Source organism: Sorex araneus, chromosome 2 (genome assembly GCF_027595985.1).
Source record: "Sorex araneus isolate mSorAra2 chromosome 2, mSorAra2.pri, whole genome shotgun sequence".
NCBI lineage: Eukaryota > Metazoa > Chordata > Mammalia > Eulipotyphla > Soricidae > Sorex > Sorex araneus.
Genome location: NC_073303.1, coordinates 79255657 through 79276778, shown reverse-complemented (window position 1 = coordinate 79276778; position 21122 = coordinate 79255657). Strand labels below are relative to the sequence as shown.

The 21122-nt window shown below is 37.2% G+C and overlaps 1 protein-coding gene across 1 annotated transcript in view; it reads left to right on the top strand.

Annotated features, from left to right (window-relative positions):
- The window catches only part of PREX2 (phosphatidylinositol-3,4,5-trisphosphate dependent Rac exchange factor 2), a 298055-nt gene that overhangs the window by 159798 nt on the left and 117135 nt on the right, over nt 1–21122 (top strand). The window contains 4 exon segments of the mRNA XM_004602407.3: nt 2692–2876; nt 5053–5214; nt 15228–15450; nt 16416–16623. Of these exon segments, the coding sequence (XP_004602464.2) occupies nt 2692–2876; nt 5053–5214; nt 15228–15450; nt 16416–16623 (778 nt within the window).

Sequence of the window (21122 nt, the reverse complement as noted above, 5' to 3'; positions counted from 1 at the left end):
ACGAGCTCTATTGTGGATTCACCACCAGGATCTCACCATTCTACAAGGAAGTGATCACTGATGTAAAGAGAGGGGTGTGGCAGGGTGATACCATTTTACTAAAACTCTTCAGTGCCGCCCTTGAGAACATCATGCGATGACTGGAATGGGAAGGAATGGGAGTGAAGATAGATGGTCGGCAATTACACCACCTCCGCTTCACTGATGATATTGTTCTCATAACACCAAACATTAGCCAAGCGGCACAAATGCTGGCCGACTTCGACCACGAATGTGGAAAGGTCGGATTGCAGCTGAATGTCAACAAGACAATGTTCATGAAAAACGAACTGGTCCCTGAAGCTCCATTTGCTCTCAATGGAATGAACATCTCCGAATGCAGCAGCTGTGTGTACCTGGGTCAGGAAATCAACATGAGGAACGACTTGGTGCCAGAACTGCTCAGGAAGAAGAGAGCAGCGTGGAATGCCTTCAAGATCGTCAAAAAAGTGGTTAAGAGAACGAAGAACCTCTGACTCCGGGCACATCGTTTTGATTCCACCATTCTTCCTGCACTAACATATGCCTCAGAGACCTGGGCCCTGCGCAAACAGGATGAGAATACTATTAGGGTATCCCAAAGAGGAATCGAAAGAGCTATGCTAGGAATATCATGTCTCACTCAAGTGAGAAGGAATCTGGAGTTCTGGCCTTCGATGGTCAAAAATCAGGTATGCTGTCTCGTTTGTCAAGGCATCAAAAATTCGATGGGCTGGTCATGTAATACGATTCAGAGACGACTCTGGACTAGAGTAGTATCGACGGGATTCACGGGATATCAGAAGACCTTGTGGCTGCCCACCAACTAGATGGTCAGATTTCTTCGTCAAATCCCTGAGTGAACGATTTGAGGCTCTTCCTGTTCCTGGAGCAAGCAGATATCATTGGGCTGCACTAGTACGAGACAGGGACAAATGGAGACGTTACTGGCGCCCGCTGAAGCAAATCGAAGATCAACGAACGGGACTACAAGTGATACAAGTGATTAAAATTAAGAAAATGGAACAGGAAGAGGAAAAATACTTTGATCAGAATTCTTGGGGCTGGAGCAATAGCACAGTGGGTAGGGCATTTGCCTTGTACATGGCAAACCCCGGTTCGATTCTCAACATCCCCTATGGTCCCCCAAGCACTGCCAGGAGTAATTCCTGAGTGCAGAGACAGGAGTAACCCCTGTGCATCGCCGGGTATAACCCAAAAAGCAAAAAAAAAAAAATCTTTTTCAGTTGTCCATAAAAGTACTTTACTCCATGGATTTTGTTAGTGTTTATTTTGCCAATAAAAACTATCTTATTAGTATACATTCATTTATTAAACACCTTGAATTATTGTTTCTAAACTTCAGAGGTCTTTGAATAATTTAATACATTTTCCTACCACCATGTTTCCATTCATATTATTTGTGCAAATCCTTGGGTGTTTCAGTTATATTATTTGCTTCCTCTTAACTGTTATATTATTTGGTTCCTCTTAGCCAACACATCATGATAATTCTCCTACACACGAATCAAATGGTAGCATTAGTAAAACTAAATGGGCAATATCAAAAATACTTCACCCTCGTTTGGGTAGCAACATTAAGACACATTGACTTTTTTTTTTTTTTAATTTAAAACAGTTGAAACCTTATCCTGGGGCTTCTTGTTTTTTCCTTCTTGTTCTGTTGGAGTTAATTTTGGTAATCATCATTCTGGACACTGTGAAATATAGTGGGTTTATGTGATACTCTGGAAATTGACATTTAGCTTTTCTGCAGTTTAGTTTTTATTACTGTTAGCTAAATCATTATTTTACTTTTGGCTATTTTGTATTCTTTCCATTAGTCTAGCACTTCAAGGTTTTAAGGAAATTAATATTCTATTTTTACTTGGAGATAGAGCTCAACAGACTCGAGCACATGATTTGCATGCAGGAAATGTGGATTTGGTTCTCAGCATTGCCTCGTGTAACCCTTGAGCATCAAGGGGGGAGTGATCCTTGCACATTTCAGGATGTATCTCCCAAACAAAAATATGGAAATGTGGATAATCATCCATATTTTATATATCCAAAGTATGTAAGATATGGAAAATATTTATATTAGCATATAATGTTTTATTTGTACAAATAAGCATACATATGACTTACAGGTCAAAATTACAAAATGTAGATGTCAAAATTCAGATTATATCTTATTTTAGTGTTGAGATTTGGATCACTTAGACAAGTTTTTAAAATTTGTAAAATAAGTACAGCTGTTTTATTAGTTCTCCTTTACAGAACTCTTTAAATCAGCTGTAGGGCTGGGAAGATAGCTCAAAGGGCTGGAGCATTGCCTGGCATGCATGGTTGATTCCTGGCACTGGATTGTCCTTCACTCATTAGTACTATCACATTATCCCAGGTGGCCCCCATCAGTGCCATGCTGTTGGACTAATGAACCATCAAACCTACATAGCTGGGCTGAGTATTGCTTAGAGTGTCTCAAGCCTCTCAAAATCATCCACCACCCAGAATTTTTGGTGGCAAGCTTAACTTACATGCTCAGATGTTGATTTACAATGAGATATACCTAAAAGGTAAAAATACATTGTGCTACTGTTATAGTCAGTGTCATTTTAGTAATTCTGAGGGACTCATCAATTTGCTGGCCTAAAATTGTTTTTATTTCAGAGGTAATCGACAAGTTCAACACCATGGCCATCATTGATGGGAAGAAGGAGCACGTGAGTCTCACAGTGGATAACGTCCACCTGGAGTATGGTGTTGTGTATGAGTACGACAGCACAGCTGGGATAAAGTGCAATGTGGTGGAAAAGATGGTGGAACCCAAAGGTTTCTTCAGCCTTACTGCCAAGGTATGATGAATCTAAGGATAACAGCCTTTTCTTTTTGCAAATAATATAATTGAAATTACTACCATTGTACATGAGGTAAATGAGTATATAATATAATCAGTCAGTTCACTCAAGTTTTTTCTTTTTTTTTCTCCCTTACTCAGTATGAGCACATCCTTCCTTTTGCTTGAACTCTTTCGGAGCATCCTGTTGAGTTAAAAGGGCATATTAGTTATTTAGCAAAGTTTTCACTGGAAAAAGTAGCTACACCTCTTGGAATTCAGAGTAATGAATATGTTTTAGATGACTCTCATGAAAGGTGATGCTTTTAAAAGTGTATTTAATTCTCTAAAGGGTATTTGAAATGGTAAAATGTATTATAAGAAGTGATGTGAAATTAAGATACAGTAGGATCTCACTGGCTAGAACACTGGGGTACCGTACACATGTGTAATAGTGGGAGAAGCTGGAAGGTAGAATGAAGCCATGTTTAAAGTCTGATGAATTAGAGTTCACTTAGTACATCAAAGTCAGTGTATTCCAAAGTCCAAGGGGCGCTATTCCACAAAAAAAAAAAAAAGAAATGTCACATTCTACAAGTCCTTTGTTTATTTCACATAGGTTTTTCAAGCTGATAGAACAAATTCTGAACAAATTTTTAAACATTTATTTATTTCTTACTTGAGAAATACAATATCCTTACTCCTTAGACTAGAGCAAGATAGGGACGAAGGGAGTCTTAACCTACATGAAAAAAACTTGAAAGAGGTGACCCCACACTTACTTTTTATGTTTTTTCACAAAGAAAATCATTCAACTTTCCACAGGACTCTACTATCTGAACTTTCCTGCTTCATCTGCTTTTTACATTTCAGTGAGAATTCAGATATTACAAGAAATATGAGACACAGCTTCCCGACTCTATTTCTTTAATTCAGTTCTTGTTTCAGTTATATGCAATTGTGATAGATTTAGCATTTATAACATTTTAAAATATATAATGGGAAAAATAATAAATAAATCCAAGTGTACTCTTTAAAATAATTATTTTGCTTTTTGCTTAATATACTGATATTAAAAATTGTTCTGATGACATTCTACAACTATTTATTGTTATAAAATCTATATGTATTTTTTAAACACAACTCCTTCTCAATTGCGTTATACTTTTAAGGGTGATCTGTATAAGATTTTAAGATCAGGTTAAACAGGAAACTCACACTCCACATTCAGTAAAACAGACCAGTAGTGATGGTAAGGGAATAAAAAAGAACATCTTATCTACGTACTGTATTTGTATTGCTTACACAATAGGGTATGATCAATCTTTGTGATCTCTGAACCATCATGAATGCAAAATCCAAGCACGTATAATTCATTAGAAATTTATTAGAAATACTTAGCAATACATGATGTATAATTAACATACATATTGCCTTAAAATTCATTCAAATGATCAAAAATGGAGGCTAGAGAGATAATACAGTGGATAGGGCACTTGCCTTACATGTGGCCAACCTGCATTCAGTTCCCAGCACTTCCTGTATAGTCCCTCAAGCCCTGTCAGGAGTGATCCCTGAATGCAGAGCCAAGAAGTAGTTCTAAGCACTGTCAGGGGTAGCCAAACAAAATGAAAGAAAACAAAACAAAACCACAAAGACCCCAAAACTTTACCTTTATCAAAAAAAAAAGCTCATATATACAAGTAATATTGACTTTTGTTTTAACAAGAGAAATTTCAGTTCATTCTTATCTTCAGCAATCTTTTGTAAAGTATATCTTGTGTACTGGATTCATGTTAGCATGTATAATAGGAAATATATATACTGTTTCTTTGTTTAAATTTGGTCGTTGTTCTACTACAAAATTGAGAAAGAAAAAAGAAGTACCAACTAAAATATTGGTATTATGTTCCCACATCAGGGATTCCAATGTGTCTGCCCTTTGGGGAGCCTTTGAAGTCCTCTCCCTCCCTCAGGCAGCTATTTGAGGCCAATGTAAGGCAAGTGAAGATATACCAAACAGTCAAGTTCATCAGTACTTAGCCACTCTTTTCTTCAACAGAGAAATTGCTAATTCAGAAGAGAAGCATCCCATGTAGTACTTTACTGCATGGTGTGGAATTGTGAAGGATTCTCTGGGCTCATTCTGAAGGTTCCATTGTCCTCTTTTGTTTTGCATGTATGCCTCTCTCTAGATTCTTGAAGCACTGGCTAAAAGTGATGATCATTTTGTTCAAAACTGCACCAGTCTTAACTCACTAAATGAAGTGATTCCTTCAGACCTTCAAAGTAAATTCAGTGCCATTTGCAGTGAAAAAGTGGAGCACATTTGTCAGAGAATATCCAGTTACAAAAAGGTAAATGTTTTTATGTGTAGCTTTTATATATACTTGCTATTTAAGTTAATCTTTGAATGTCAGACAATTTATATTTTATTTATGTACTAGGTTGTCAGTTTTATTGAAATAATGATAACTCCTATTTAACGTTTTAATTTTGGGTTTTTTTGTTTGTTTTGGCTTTTTGGTCACACCTAGTGGCACTCAGGGCTCTTCCTGTCTCTGTGCTTAGGAGTGACTTCTGGTGGTTCTCTGGGGACCATATGCGATGCCAGGGATTAAACCAGCATTGGCTGCACTGCAGGCCTAGTGCCTTCACTAGTGCCTTTACTATATCTCTACCCCTAACATTTTAGAGTTTTCTAAGTGTTTTATTTATTATATGTTCTTTGCAAACTTGTGAGCTCTAATTTTTTCCACAAATAATAATTAAGTTCTTAACATTTAAATTATTTGCCCATAAAACAGAAAACATTTATTGAAATATTTGTGTATGACCTCACAAATATACACTTTATATTTTTAGTATGGCCTGTAGTGATAGCGCAGCCATAGGGCAAGGCGGCTAACCTGGGTTCAATTCCTCTGCCCCTCTCGGAGAGCCCGGCAAGCTAACAAGAGTATCTTGTTTGCACAGCAGAGCCTGGCAAGCTACCCATGGCATATTCGATATGCCAAAAACAGTAACAACAAGTCTCACAATGGAGACGTTACTGGTGCCTGCTTGAGCAAATCCATGAGCAACGGGATGATAGTGACAGTGACAGATATTTAGTATAGTTCCCAAAATTAACCCATATATGCCTTGATATATCTGACAGTTTAAAAACCAAGGAACTTCAATATTGGAAGTGGGTGGGGTGGTGCAAGGAGAAGAGGAATCAATTTTTACTCTAAGTAATTCCAATAGTGTCTGGCTTCTTAAGTTGAATATTACTATCATCACTGCTTTTTGGAGGGGCTTGGAGAGTTTAGGCTACACCCAAAGGTACACAGATTATTACTCCTAACTCTGTGCTCAGGGATAACTGCTGGTGGTGCTTCAGGGACCATGTAGAGTTCCATGGACCAAACCAAGTCAACTGTGTGGAAGACCTTAAACCCTGTACCTTCTCTCTGCTCCCTGTCATCCCATTTTTGAAAAAGTTGCTTCCATTCACTTGAGAAAACTGATGCTCAGGATCACTGTTTAATTCTAACATCTGTTACTCATCTTACTATGATTTTTGAGTTGACTTCCCTTATTTGAACTTAGAAAAGATTATGTATATGCCTGGTGGAAATAGGACAGAAAGGTTTGTTCATTTGTTTGGTCGTTTGTTTTACTTCTTCTCTTTAAGATATGACAGTGCTTTTAAAACAAAGCTAAAAAGCTGTAAACAAAATGCAAATTAGTACCTCCCACATCCGCTTTGAACATTTTGAAATGAGAGTCATTTATATAAGAACTGGGTCTGTGTAAAATTCTGACTTTTAAACTTTGTGCTATTTGCACCATTTTTTCTTTTGGATTCTCTAAGAAATAGTTTTTTTTTTTTTTTAAGTAAAATCTGTAATAAAACAGGACCAGGTTTTATTTAAAAGAGCATTGGTTTAGAAAAATCAAGATAACAAACTTTGGGGTCAGAGAGGTACTAGGTTAAAGTACTGGCTTTGGGTGCATTGCAGCTAAAGCCATGATTTAACTCCTGATACCACATGTGGCCTCCTGAGCACCACCAGGAGTGTCCATTGACATGGGGTCAGGTGTGTCCCCAGAGCACTTTGTGGTGTGGACCACCAAAACAAAAGATGTCACAAGTTTAAACGAGTTAGAAAGTTGATTTCTTACTTACACAGATGTTCAATCTGGTAAGATTTTGGTAGAGTGGAGTTTAACAGCTTTCTAGGGTCGCTCCCTAGTCAAAAGAGCTACAACATGGCACTGACCTTCTAAGCCAGAGCCCTTCATGCCGGGGGGGGGGGAAAAAGAAGTGGAGAGTAGTTAGAGTTGTCTTTTGAGGTTGTGATTGAGAAATTGTTTACTGTTTATGTTCCCTTAGACAGTTAGTGATAGGGTATCTGAGAAATGTAGTCTCCAGCTGTGAAGCTATAGATCCACCAAAATCACAAGGAATTGGCAAAAAAGGGTAAAAAAGAGTGGATATGGGAGGAACACTAGCAGTGCATTTATAGGAAATGATCTGTTAGAATAGATAGTAGACAGAATAGACCAGTTGGGGGAAATGGTCATCCGTAAACAGATGCCAAGAGTATTTCGTTGTGAATATAGAATACCAGATTAGATCTTCAGCTTCCTGGTGATTAGAATGAAAATAAAATTGGACACCGCCTATTATATATTTATCAGTATCTTTTTGTGGAAACGTGGATTCATACAAATACAGTTTTCCTTACAACGAGTTAAAACAAAATCTCTCACACTGGTCTCACTGAGATGACACCAAGAAATTCAGCGTGGTGCCTATAAATGTATCCCTGTAAGAGAAACAGAATTTTTCAAAATGTGGCAGATATTTGTAATGCTCCTTAATGAAGGTTAATGGCGTAGGTCAAGACTTCAATTTTATGAAAGCAAATTTGTTTTGGCATGAGTTAGGAGAACTAAGAGGAACAATAAAATACATACTGTAATGTCAGCAATTGAGGTTTAAATCAGAATTACTTGCAGATGCTAGTCTTCAGTCTGATAGTACTTTGAAATAAAAGTCCACATACCCAAAATAAGTAGTAGTAGTACTGATTGCTTAACTTACTAGGAGGTACTGTTGTGAATAGTGGAAGGTGCTGGCATCTTACATCATGATCGTATGACAGACATATCTAGTCTGAGTTAGAAGACAGCAAACAGTTAGTGGACGTCAACCCTGGGTGTCAAAGCATTGTCTGAGATATGTTACATTGTTTGCTGATTGTATTGTCTTACAACACAGTGCCGTGAGATAGACCTCACATATTTCATTGTTGAAGTGACTGAAGTGCAGTGGTCATATTACTTGTCCCAAGATACAATGCTCAGGACAGCAGTAGAATTTGAACCCCCGTATCATCGGTACAAGCTCTCCAGTTAGTACTGAGTAAATGAAATACACTTCTCATTCGCCAGTAACACTGATTTTCAACCTTGTGTTGCACAGCTCATGCACTGAGTAAAGTGATTCTGATAATAAGCAAAGACAGATTTCTTTAAAGGAAAAATCACTGTGGACTAAACTTCAGAAAAGGGTATCATAAATTAGAAAATACTTGTGAGATTGAAAGGGAAGAGAGATGGAGGCTCAAGTCACGAGAGGTTTTGTAAGTGAAGGAAAAGTAGTAAAATGATACTGATCTTAGAGATGAAGTATTGGCAAAGTCAGGATTAGAAAGGAGGACATGGGTCAAATTTTAAAAACTGACAGTTTTTTTAGTGATATTTTGAAGTGGCATAATAATCATTTTTGTTTCTAAGAAAATCACGTTGACAGAAGTCTAATAAAAATGTTGATAGGAGATGAGTCAAAGCCAGCAGTTAGGAAGCTATTATTTCTACTTGCCATGTTACAAATTGATAGTGTAGAAGCAACTTTGGATCAATTCTAGCTATATGTATGAAGTGAAAAACAGCTGCATCAAAGATTGGCTATGGCAGATAAAGAAATTGTCATTCTTTGGTTTCTGATACAAATATGGCTTATGATATACTGGAGTGTAGGTTGCAGGGAGAGTAGAAACACTGGAACAAGGTAAAGAAATTGTCATTCTTTGGTTTCTGATACAAATATGGCTTATGATATACTGGAGTGTAGGTTGCAGGGAGAGTAGAAACACTGGAACAAGGTGTTTCACCTAATTTTGGCTATTCTCGAAAATACCCCAGTGAATGTAAAGTTTCTTGAGTTTTTGGAGGAATAACAACTGGGAGCCAGGTAAACCCTTAAAGCAGAGTTGGACAGGCTGGTCGGACAGTGATTTAAAATGATAGAAACAATTATCATAGAATTGCAGAGAGCTCTTATACGCACAGCTTGTGTGCTGAATATTTTTTATCTTGCTTCTTTCTGAGAGACATTAAGAGATTCCTTAAGGGGCTGGAGATACTGCAGTAGGTAGAATGCTTGCCTTGCACACAGTCAATTTCGGGTTGATGTATAGCATGTCATATGTCTCCACATGTGTGAGAGAACTGCAGTGATTTCCTGCACTCAGAGCTAGGAGTAAGTCCTCAGAACTACTGGGTGTGCCTCTCCTCCCTCAAAATAATAATGCCCCCTCAAAGAATTTTCTTAATGTCACATAGCTGTCATGGAGCAAGGTAAGTATCAGTTCTCAGAAAGGTTATCTTGGTTGCTCTTATTTTAAATGTAGAAATAAAGAGAATGTTATGGTAGAACAGAGCCCAGGTGCTTTGAAAGTTCTCCATTTCAAAGTCCCATGAGCACATTTAGAATTATTGGCTCTCTTTTCTTCCTAGAGAAACTAAGACATTATTTTCAGCAACTTTTCCTGTTTGATCAAGATTTAGATACTTCAGATAGTCACTTTCGTAGGTCATATATAAGCTTAGCTCCATTTATATGTTAGTGAATGTCAACAGAAATAGAGCATTTGTGAATATATTAAATTTCCACATATTTAATTTTAAACTATTATTAGCAACATATTTGTCTTCAGATGAAGACTTTAAACAGTTCACCCCTCTTTTATTGTAAAATAAAAATATCTCCATAGAAACTGAAATCTAACTGGCTTTTCTGTATTTTGACTCTAAAAGTTTTAGGTTTAAAAATAGATTCCAGTTGATTTTCTATAGTTTTAATCGCCAGAACACTGTGATCACAATAGTCTTCCTGGCTAGTTATCCAGGCCACAGCTGTTTTTTCTGCACATGTGTGAGAGAAGTTCAGATTCTTCAGACAGAATGAATCCTAAGCAGGCATTCATTCTCTGTGGAGCCGGATGTATTGGGGAGCCGGATGTGAGCTATATACTGTTTGGAGGAACTTTCTCACCCTAAATTGCCCTTAGAACTCTCTTAAATTCTACATTCATTCTTCTCTATTAGAATAATTTCCTACTTGTGCTTATTTTGGATTTTCAGGATGTTTCCTCAATATAAATATTTAATGAGCTTTCATGTCATAGTTCCTGTTTACACACAAAAATGTTACATGTAGGAGAGCTTCACTTCAGATATTCCAAGTACATTGGATTCTTTGGTTTTGTTTGTTTTGTTTAGGGGCCAAACCTGGCAGTGTTCAGTGCTTGCTCCTAGCTCTGTGCTCAGGGATCACTCCTGGCAGGCTCATGAGATCCTACGGGATGCTGGGGATTGAACCTGGGTCAGCCACATGCAAAGCAAGCATCCTATCCACTGCACTGCTGCTCTAGTCCCTACATTCGGTTTTTAATGCCGCACTATCCTACAAATGAATTATTTAATCAGTAACATTGGAGGTAAAGTTTCTCCCCAGGCCCTCTCCTCCATGAAGAGCTTTTATAGCTCCATGTCTATGGGCATTAGCACCCTTTGAAATGGGAAACTTATCTGCAAAACAACAAATTGTCTATTTTTATTTTTGTCAAGTACCTGGCAATAGATTTAAATATGTTGTCATGGTCAAAAATCATGAATTTTGAAAATTTAGATGAATTCTGTTGCTGTCTAGTCAATGTACAAATATACTTGATATCAAAAATTGTATTTCCCATGACCCACAGTACCCATTGTTCCATTTCTCTCTTCTCCTAGAAAAAAAAAACTGTATTTCTCTATGCCTGTACCTCATCTCTATACCTGATGTTTGTACGTATACCTACCTGACTCATCACTTATCTTTTGTCCTGTCCTCTTCCGAAATCAAGTTTGGCTCTGGTCATAATAAGAATTGTGCCTTTTTAAAAAGCAGTGTCACATCTAACAATATTGGTGGGCTTGGCAGTACTGAAGGAGCATTTATTACCTTCTAATATAATACAGTTAATTCATTGAATTATTGCTTTCTTCTCCATTCCTGAAAATGGCACCTCTTAGAACATTAGAAGTTTTGTTTCTTCCACTGGTGCTTCTTGACATACCTAGAACAGTGCTAGTAGAGATTCCCACATATGTATGGAAGTGTTTGAGGAATGAATAAATGTGTGGTAATTTTGTGTTATGCCATCAGCCATAGATATAAAACATTTTCCACCCAAACTCACTTTTTCCTGCACTCTACACATGTCTCTGCTGCAATATTGCCATTTTTATTTATAGAAAAGAACTTTTTAATTTTTCTGGTGGTTTTCTCAAAGGCAGGTTAATGAGCTCACTGTTCTATTTGATGTTGTTCAGAGCCACTTAGTACTATTGGCACAGCATGTGTTCAGTTCAGATACCCCATACCTTAAACTTCTTTGGTTGAGATTTTCATTCCAGGAAGCTCTCGGTGAAATATCAGAGCCTGTTGTCTGATAACACATTTTTTTTTAAATCTCAAAATGTGTCCTGTACATTTCCAGGATCCATGACTTGAGATCTTCTTCCTGATCATTTTATTTATTAGGGACACCATCCCAGGACAGAAGACAGCATTGTTTTAAAAGGGCTTTTTCTTCTCAAGAGAGGTTCTAGCAAAAAATCTCCCTGATACCTAATTTTGTAAAGAGGGATGGTTACTTCTCCCTTCTGAATGTATGGGGAAGGAGACATGCACTTCAGTGGCATTTGTACTGAGATGCATGTTGTATACATGGTCCTCTGGCTGGGGAATCATTCCCCTACTCCTCCATCATTCTAGTAATACTTTAGTTCATCACTTTACTTGCTTTCTCTTGATGCTTGCCAAATTTCCAGCTATTTGGATAATTATCATTTCTATGTTGCTTTAACTATATCTTACACATTTATACATATATGTTACTTATAACTATAATAAAATCATTTTATTTACAATAGCAGTATAATACTGTTTTATCTCTATCTCCTAATAGACCATGATCCTCAGGAGAGTAAGAGTGATATCTCCAGGATTTAGCACAAGGTCTGGAATAGATGATTCTCTTTATGCTCTGAGGGAATGAATAAGTAGTTTAATGAAAGAGGACAAACGATAATTGGTTATTATGATAGATGCTTTGATAAATATAATTGATTTCTGTACATATTGCATATGTTTTGTCTTGAAAACCTGATCAGAGATATTTATCTTGGAACTACAGTGAAAAAAAAAAACCTTGTCACTAAAAATTTACAGTTGGTCTTAATTTTAGGTATTATCCTGATAAGCTTTCTAAAGTTTTTTGGTTTGTTTTTTTTTCTTTCCGACCCCACCCCACCGTGTGTGTGTTTGTGTGTGTGTGTGTGTGTGTGTGTGTGTGTGTGTAAGGGTGCATGAGTGGGTATTGGGCCACACCCAGCAGTACTCAGGGCATAATCCGGGTCTTCAGTCAGGGATCATTCCCAGAGGGGCTTGAAGGACCATATGGGGTGGTAAGGATCAAACCTATGACCCATGTTCATCATGTGCAAGACAAGTGCCATACCCATTGCACTATTGCTCTGGCCTTTAGTTTCTTTGTTAGTAATGTAAAAAGCTACACTGAGAATTTTCTAAATCCCTTCCTTTCTTTAGTTCTTTAGATTATTTTCTCTATACACTATTATCATATTTGTTAGTAATCTTTCAGTATTTTTCTGCATTTCAATTTAGTTCTATTTATATTCCTACAGTGTGCTAGCACTGAGCCCAGCCGAAGAGCTTCTATTTCAAAACAAAGTTTCCTTTCACTTACGGGAAGCTCATCTTCTAATGGCATGCATATGTTTATGATGTGATTTTGTTAATAATCTTTATTCTTAAAGTCAACCACGAAAAACTAGATAGTAATTGGTAATAGTCTCAAGTTTTATTTTTCTCAGTGGCCAAAATTTACCACTATACTAGTAGGAGATAATGAGGGTTATCTTTTCTTCTTTATTTTTGTTCTCTCTGAGAGACAATGGCCAGGAGCCTGGGCCCACCCCTTGCTGCTTTTGGCCCCCTGGTCCAAAGGTTCGGTGCAGGGTCTCAGGGTGCTGCAGTGCTGCTGGGGCCTTGGATTCCGGCCCCCCCCTGGATCACCACAGAGGTGATTGGCAGCCTTCAGGCAATCCCCTGCAATGCTCAGGGAACATGTGATGTTCAGGATCCAACCGGTTCAGGCCAGGAGAAGGGTGCACCCTAACTACTGTACTATCTCTCCATCCTAATAAGAACTGTTAAGAGAATCCAGGGTTCTTAGCAGCTAAAAGATAGTGTAATCGGTGTCCTACTACACCAAAGTCAAAACACCGATGTTGAAACAGTCAGACAGCATTGAACCCAGAATAGCCAACTGTACGATCCTCACCTCCAGCAATCAAAGACGAACATTTGATTCCGGATCAGTCTAAATCAGTTGTGGCTTCCTATTTTTCAAAATAAGGTCATATTCAAGAGATATGCATGACTTTTAATATCAGTCACTGTACTTCTTAAAATTTTGTAATGAATTCCTACTAAAATCTGTCTAATACTTGCCCTGGTCTATGATGAGCATGATACATTTTTTTCTACTCAAGCACCCTTTCTACCCCTGAAATTTTTAATCAACTTTGATGATATAGGTACACAAAATGGGTATGCAAATAAAATGTATATTAATAATAAATAATACTGGTTTATTTTAAAATGCCCCCCCATGTTTATTTGCACAAATCTACTTGGGATTGCAATACACACTTTAAGAAGTTAGATCTGTACCAATGCTCTTCAAATTTTTCCCAATGTGACCATCTTCCAGCCTCATATCCTTCTTGTGACATGCTCCCCTGTCCTACACATTGAACCCCTAGTCTTGTGCCATTGTGTCCCAATTTTCACCTGTGGCCCCCCTCACACAACATCTGACTGGCACCTGTTTGATCATTTATCTCAACTTTCCCCCTCAGGCCTTCACGAGGTGCCTCTTATGTATCCTCTACACACTCTGCATCTTTGCACCTGCTATTCACTGTTGCTAAACTGTTGTTTTCCCTCCTTCCTAAACCTGTTCCTTTTCTTTTTCAAGTACTATGAAAGTATTAAGTCTTCTCTGAGCCCTGCTCTGGGTTCACTTTTTCTGACTCTATGCTAAGAAGTCCCCAGATAATATGAAACAAAGTCTTATCGCTCTTGTTGCAGACGAGAAACTCTATGATGGTACAGCTTCTGTCAATCTTGGGCCCAATAAATAAGCACACGGTCTTAATAAGTGGTAGAGGTCACTAAAATTTATTTCTTTTAAGACCTAATCAGAATTTCAAAGGAATCACATGTACTTACTGACCATATTACTTTGTGTAATATGTATGGATTAAAAACATTTTTTTATTCAATCAGTGAGATACTGTTACAAAGCTTTCATGGTTGAGTTTCAGTCACACAATGATCAAACACCTATCCCTCTACCAGTGCACATTTTTCACCACCAGTGTCCCCAGTATGCCCCCCCGCCCCACGCACACACACTCATCTAAACCCTCTCCCTACCCCTATGGCAGACAATTTCTCCCATCATTCTGTCTCTACTTTGGGGCATTGACTGGAGCAATAGCAGAGCAGGTAGGGTGTTTGCCTTGCATGCGGCTGACCTGGGTTCGATTCCTCCGAACCCCTCTCAGAGAGTCTGGCAAACTACCGAGATTATCCCTCCCTCACAGCAGAGTCTGCAAGCTACCCGTGGCATATTCGATATGCCAAAACCAGTAACAAGTCTCACAATGGAGACATTACTGATGCCCACTCGAGCAAATCAATGAACAACGGGGACGACAGTGTTACAGTGCTACAGTGCTACTTTTGGGCATTATGGTTTGCAATACAGATACTAAGAGGCAAAATGTGTGTATTTTAAAGTATCAACTTTATTTCTAGGAACGTATAGTTTTTTTTCACTCTTTTTTATTGGCGTCATTTAATTTTCTTTTGATTTCTGCTATGGGTGAGCAAAATGAAATGCTTGACTTATCATTGTGTGTTCAACTTCTTTTTAATTTCTTTTTTAATTTACAGTTTTCTCGTGTACTGAAGAATAGAGCCTGGCCCACATTTAAACAAGCCAAATCAAAAATATCCCCTCTACACAGCAGTGATTTCTGCCCTACTAACTGCCATGTTAATGTGATGGAAGTTTCTTATCCCAAAACTTCAACGTCCCTGGGGAGTGCATTTGGGGTTCAGCTGGACAGTAGGAAGCATAATTCCCATGATAAAGAAAATAAATCTTCTGAACAAGGTATGCAAGCTTTTGAAGCTTTATTCCACCAAGAAAAAAAAAATTAGGCACTTAGAACTATTCCTGTATTCCTGAAATCTGATAGATTCTTGATATGTAAGCAACTAAAAATACTTATAGACTTTCTCACTGTTATCATTTGGTGAGTATATCTAACTTTATAGAATGAAAGTGAATTAGCACTTATTTTTAAATAAAGACGAATTTTTTTATCATTGATTGTAGTTCTGATGATCATACCTATGGATTGCCTCACATGTGTGAGGCATGAGCTTTATAGCTGAAGAATGATTGCTTTTCTTTATCTGTATGATAGGCATAGCTCATTTTGCTGTGAGGTCATTAATCTGAAATTGACCTGAAACTAGGAGAAAAATACTGGAGGAGCAGCTGCCAGGCACATAATGGCATTCAGCACCATCCTTAAAGGATATGGGCTTTAACTGTACTCTCAGCCCCTAATCCCAGTTCTCCATAAACTTTATGCAGAACTTTTTTTATTTTAGCAGTTTTTAATGACAGCACTATATGATTACTTGCATACAGATGCAGCTTCTCAGTTGTGCTTACATTGAACAACTTGCTGACATTTGACTAATAATCTAGAATCTTTTAATGTCCTTTATTCAGTTTTAGTACAGTAATTCATTTTGTTTTTCAGGATTTGGCCATTTGGTATTTTTTTTCAGTCCCATAAAAGTGTTATTACTATTTGGTCTTTGTGTGGAAAATGCTATTGAAAATTTACTAGTGATAACTTTGAAGCTACATAATGCATTGGATAGGATGTTCATTTTAACAATGTTAATTCTTCCGATTCATGGAACGTATTTTTCCTTTAATTTGTGTCTGTTACTTTGTTTTGTATTAGACTGCCATTTTGTTTTATACAGTCTGATGTTGAAATGAATGGCACTGGATTATTTCATGAGTTAAATATGCTAAATAGATTATTTTGACTCCAGGGAAGCTGAGCCCTATGGTGTACATTCAACATACAATCACAACCATGGCGGCCCCTTCAGGACTGTCTCTGGGGCAGCAAGATGGGAACGGACTCCGTTATTTACTAAAGGAAGAGGACTTAGAAACCCAAGATATCTATCAGAAACTGCTGGGTAAACTTCAGACTGCGCTGAAAGAGGTGGAGATGTGTGTTTGTCAAATAGATGAGTAAGTGTTTTACTTATTATACCTTTAAATGGACCTGATAAAATACATATAAAAAATTTACTTTGAACATCTTAGCACTTTTTCTTTGAGATTTTTGCCAACCACGTAGATTTTCTTTCTTCCAACACATTATCTATGTTTTAAGGAAGCCTTTAATAACAAGCAAGTGAAGGATAAAATTCTATTATAGAAAAACACTGAAAATATTAAATGAAAATTACTATAGAGAGTACCAACTCTAGGAATTTCCTTATAATGTTTATAAAAAAGGGCACAGTATTTGTTATACATGCATTCAAAAGGTGTTTCTAAAAACTTTTAAAAACTGAAAAGTTCTTAATATATTTGGTAAGTGAACAAATGTAGAATCATTTCTGTGGAACCCAATGACTAGTACCTTTTTTTTTTTCCTCTTCTGATCAAAGTAATGTCTGCTAATCAGAAAGTTATATAGCTGTGCTGGTAATTTCGAAGTTTTTAACCAAGAGAAGATAGAAGAACTTAATTAAAAATAAAGATAGCAACTCTGATTCTTATTTAAGAATTTAACAGTTGAGTGACTTCCCACATGTGATACATGATTATGTTTCCTATTTATTCTAGGCAGTTATATATGGGTTAAGCAACATGATATTTAAAAAGGATGCTAAACAAGCAGTATTGGCTGGAATGTTGTAAAAATGGAATTAACATTCACTGCTGGTGTGACTGTTATCGAGTTTAGTCCTTATGGAAATAGTACGGACATTTCTCAAAAGTGTTAGAGTAGAACTCTCATATGACCCAGTTATCTCATTCCTTGTCATATATCCCAAGAACATAAAAACCATTGATTTGTAAAGCTATATGCACACTTATATTTATCGCAGCAGCATTTACTATAGTAACCAAGATATTAAGAACCTATCCAAATGTCCAATGATAGTTTAGTGCAAAAAGGACTTCTAGTGTATTTATACATCAGATACTATGTAGTCAAAAGAAGAGAGAAAATCATGCAGTTTTCTTCAACTTGGTTAGAACTCGAGAATATCATATTAAGCAGAGGAAGGAAAAATACTGTCTGCTCTCAGTCATATGTGGTATATAGAGAAACAAATAATGCCAAGCTGTTGGCTCTGAATTGCGGGTGAAGGGGATCTTATGTGTCAGGTGGGGCACAGGGAATATTGATGAGGCAGACATGGTTGAGGGTCATGGTTACTTTGGTGGTGTAGCAGTGAGGTAACTGTGTGCTTACCAGTATGCATCAAAATTGTAAGAGCCAACCCTTTTTTAAGCTTGTGACCCCAAACTTTAACAACTGATTTTAAAGATTATTTTGTTAAAGAGAAAGGGTCAGGGCAGAGGCAGAAGGGAATCTTGGGAGATTGGTGGAGGGATGCTTGTACTGGTAGTGGATTTAGTATTGGAATATTGCATGCCTGAAACTATATTCTTAATAGTTCTGTGTAAGTCATAGTACCTCAAATTAAAAATATATATAAATAAAAATAATAAAATAAATAACATGGGATTTAGTGTAGCAATGTCTCATGTATGGAACAGAATGAAGAAAAATAAGAAATTATACAATTGTGGTGTAGATTATAAAAAAATAAAGCAAAAAAGAAACTGGCATTGTGCCTCTCATATTGAATGGTTTATTAACCATTCAATAGATTAATTATAATGTATTTAATATACATTTCTTTTCTATCAAATCTGTATTATTTAGTTCACATGTACATGAAAATATTCAATAATTTTGATCTGTACTATATGGAATAGTGGGAATTGAACCCTGGTTTGTTGCATTTAAGGCAAGTGTTCTACTCACTGTACTATCTCTCTAGTCCTGAAGGCTAGTTTTTAAATATTGCTTATAACATTTCTGTTTCCCGGTTGCAGATGAATCAAACATTCTGAAATTGCTAGGAGAATAGTTATTTTTAAGTGATTACATGACACTTTGAATTGTTTTTAAAATTACTGTAAGGGGAGTATACAATACATAGGGTATTTTATATTGCTTTATTTGGTAAATTGATGTTTTTTCTGTTTTAGAAACCATATTTCCACCTAAAGTATTTAAGAAATACCTAAGAGGAAGAATCTTAATTAATAAGGCAAGACATAGTGGCACTGAATCATGCATCCTCTATCTCAGAGGGATTTTAGGAAAAGAACATATGGTCCAATCCCCATAATTCTACTTAGGACAAGAGTTATTATTCCTGTTTTGAAATGAGTTGTTCCTTTGTCGGAGGCAAGATTATTGATGAGCTTGAGCATACACTGCCTCAGAGACTTGACCTCTAATACATTGATTTTCCAGTACTGCTAGGCAAATGTCCAGGCTTTGTCTGTCTTAATTTATTGACTTTTCTTTTAAAATTCAGTTAACTTATGTATATTTTTAGGAAAATTGTAGGAGCCAGTTACTCTCCTCATCCCACCCACTTACTTGGCTTTGAATAGTTTATATTTCAACTTCAAGTTACAGTAAAGAGTAAAGCTCTTTTTATTAACCAAAGCTACTAAAAAGAATCACCTTTTTTTGGGGGGGGGAGGGTTACCACTTCTCAGGGATTTCTCTAGCCTCCATGCTTAGGAATTACTCCTGGTGGTGCTCCAGGGACAGTATGATATGCCAAGGACAAACCTGGGTTGGCTGCATGCAGAAAAAAAATGCCCTACCCGCTGTATTGTTACTCTGGTACCTAGATAACCATTTTTACTTAAAATTTTCTCCCTCTGTAATTCTAAAACTCATTACCCAACTGTGGGTGCATATTAGGAAAGTGACATAAAATTAACAAATGATGATTTGAGAAGCTTCATTGGTCTTCTCTGAGTGTACTGTGTAATTTAATTCTAAATATAAATATCTTCTCCATCGTTCCTCATACTATACAATCACTTTAAACTTTAAAACACTGCTGTTTTCCAAGTGCCTCAATTCCCTGTGGCCCTTAGTATTCAAAGATTCTGCAGTTTAGTTGGGCTTGACGAATTATTTAAAAATCCAGCTCTCAAGCTATTTTCTCACCATGTAGTAATTATCTCTGGTTAGACAGAGCCGTCTCTTTGAGTATAGAAGCTGATCTCAGATGCTTCACCAAGGTTTTAGGAGAAATTGCCTCACTCCATCCTATTGCTTGTCCTTGCTGAAAGTCGTTTGTTCCTATAAAGAAGGCTGATGCTATATTTGTCTGATCAGGAACTCTGGTTCTCCTATGACTTGGGAATTCTTCTAGAAATAAGACTTTCTTTAACATATTAGCATTCTGCTAAATCCTGCTGAGTTCAGATGGAAAGATGGAACTAGAAACTAGACTTATTTGCAGTTTTGTAACACAAAAGAAGAAAATTGTAATAATATAATGACACCTTTCTGGTTCTAGGAAGCTAAAGCTATTTACTTTTTAGTGTGCCTTTTCTGGTTTAATGATACTTGATATCAAGAGTAATAAAGGGGAAAATAAAATACAGTGGTTTGAGATTTTTTTCAAGTACTATATTTTATTTTATTTTATTAATTTTATTGATTCACTGTGAGATATAGTTACAAGCTTTCTTGTTTGAGTTGCAATCACACAATGATCAAACACCCATTCCCCACCAGTGCACATTCCCCACTACCAGTATGCCCAGTATACCCCACCTGTCCCACCCTCCCACTGCTTCCATGGCAGACAATATTTCCCATGCTCTCCCTCTACTTTGGGCATTATGGTTTGCAATGCAGATACTGGGAGTTTATCATGTTTGGTCCTTTTATCTACTGTCGGCACACATCTCCTATCCCGACCAGTTCTTCCAACCATCATTTTCTTAGTGATCCCTTCTCTATTCCAGCTGACCTCTCCCCGCCCACTTATGAGGCAGGCTTCCAACACCCTACTGTCCTTGGGTGTCTGTCTCGTGTTATGTTATTTTATATTCCACAAATGAGTGCAGGCCTTTCATATCTATCCGTCTCTTTCTGACTCATTTCACATAACATGATAATATCCATGTCTGTTCACTTATAAGCAAATTTCATGACTTCATCTCTCCTAACAGCTGCATAGTATTCCATTGTATAGATGTATCAAAGTTTCTTTAACCAGTCACCTGTTCTCAGGCACTTGGGTTTTTTCCAGATTTTGGATATTGTGAACAGTGCTACAATGAACACATAGGTACAGATGCCATTGTGCTTTTTTGCACCCTTGGGATATATTCCCAGAAGTGGTATTGTGGGGTCATATGGAAGCTCAATTTCTAGTTGTTGAAGAACTGTCCATATTGTTTTCCAAAAAGGCTGGGCCAGTCAGCATTCCCAACAGTGAAAGAGCGTCCCTTTTTCCCCACATCCACGCCAGCACTGCTTGCTTTTGTTCTTTTGAATGTAGGCCAGTCTCTGTGGTGTGAGATGATGTCTCATTGTTGTTTTGATTTGCATCTCTCTGATGATTAGCGATGTGGAACATTTTTTCGTGTGTCCCTATCAGGATACCCATGACATTTTTCAA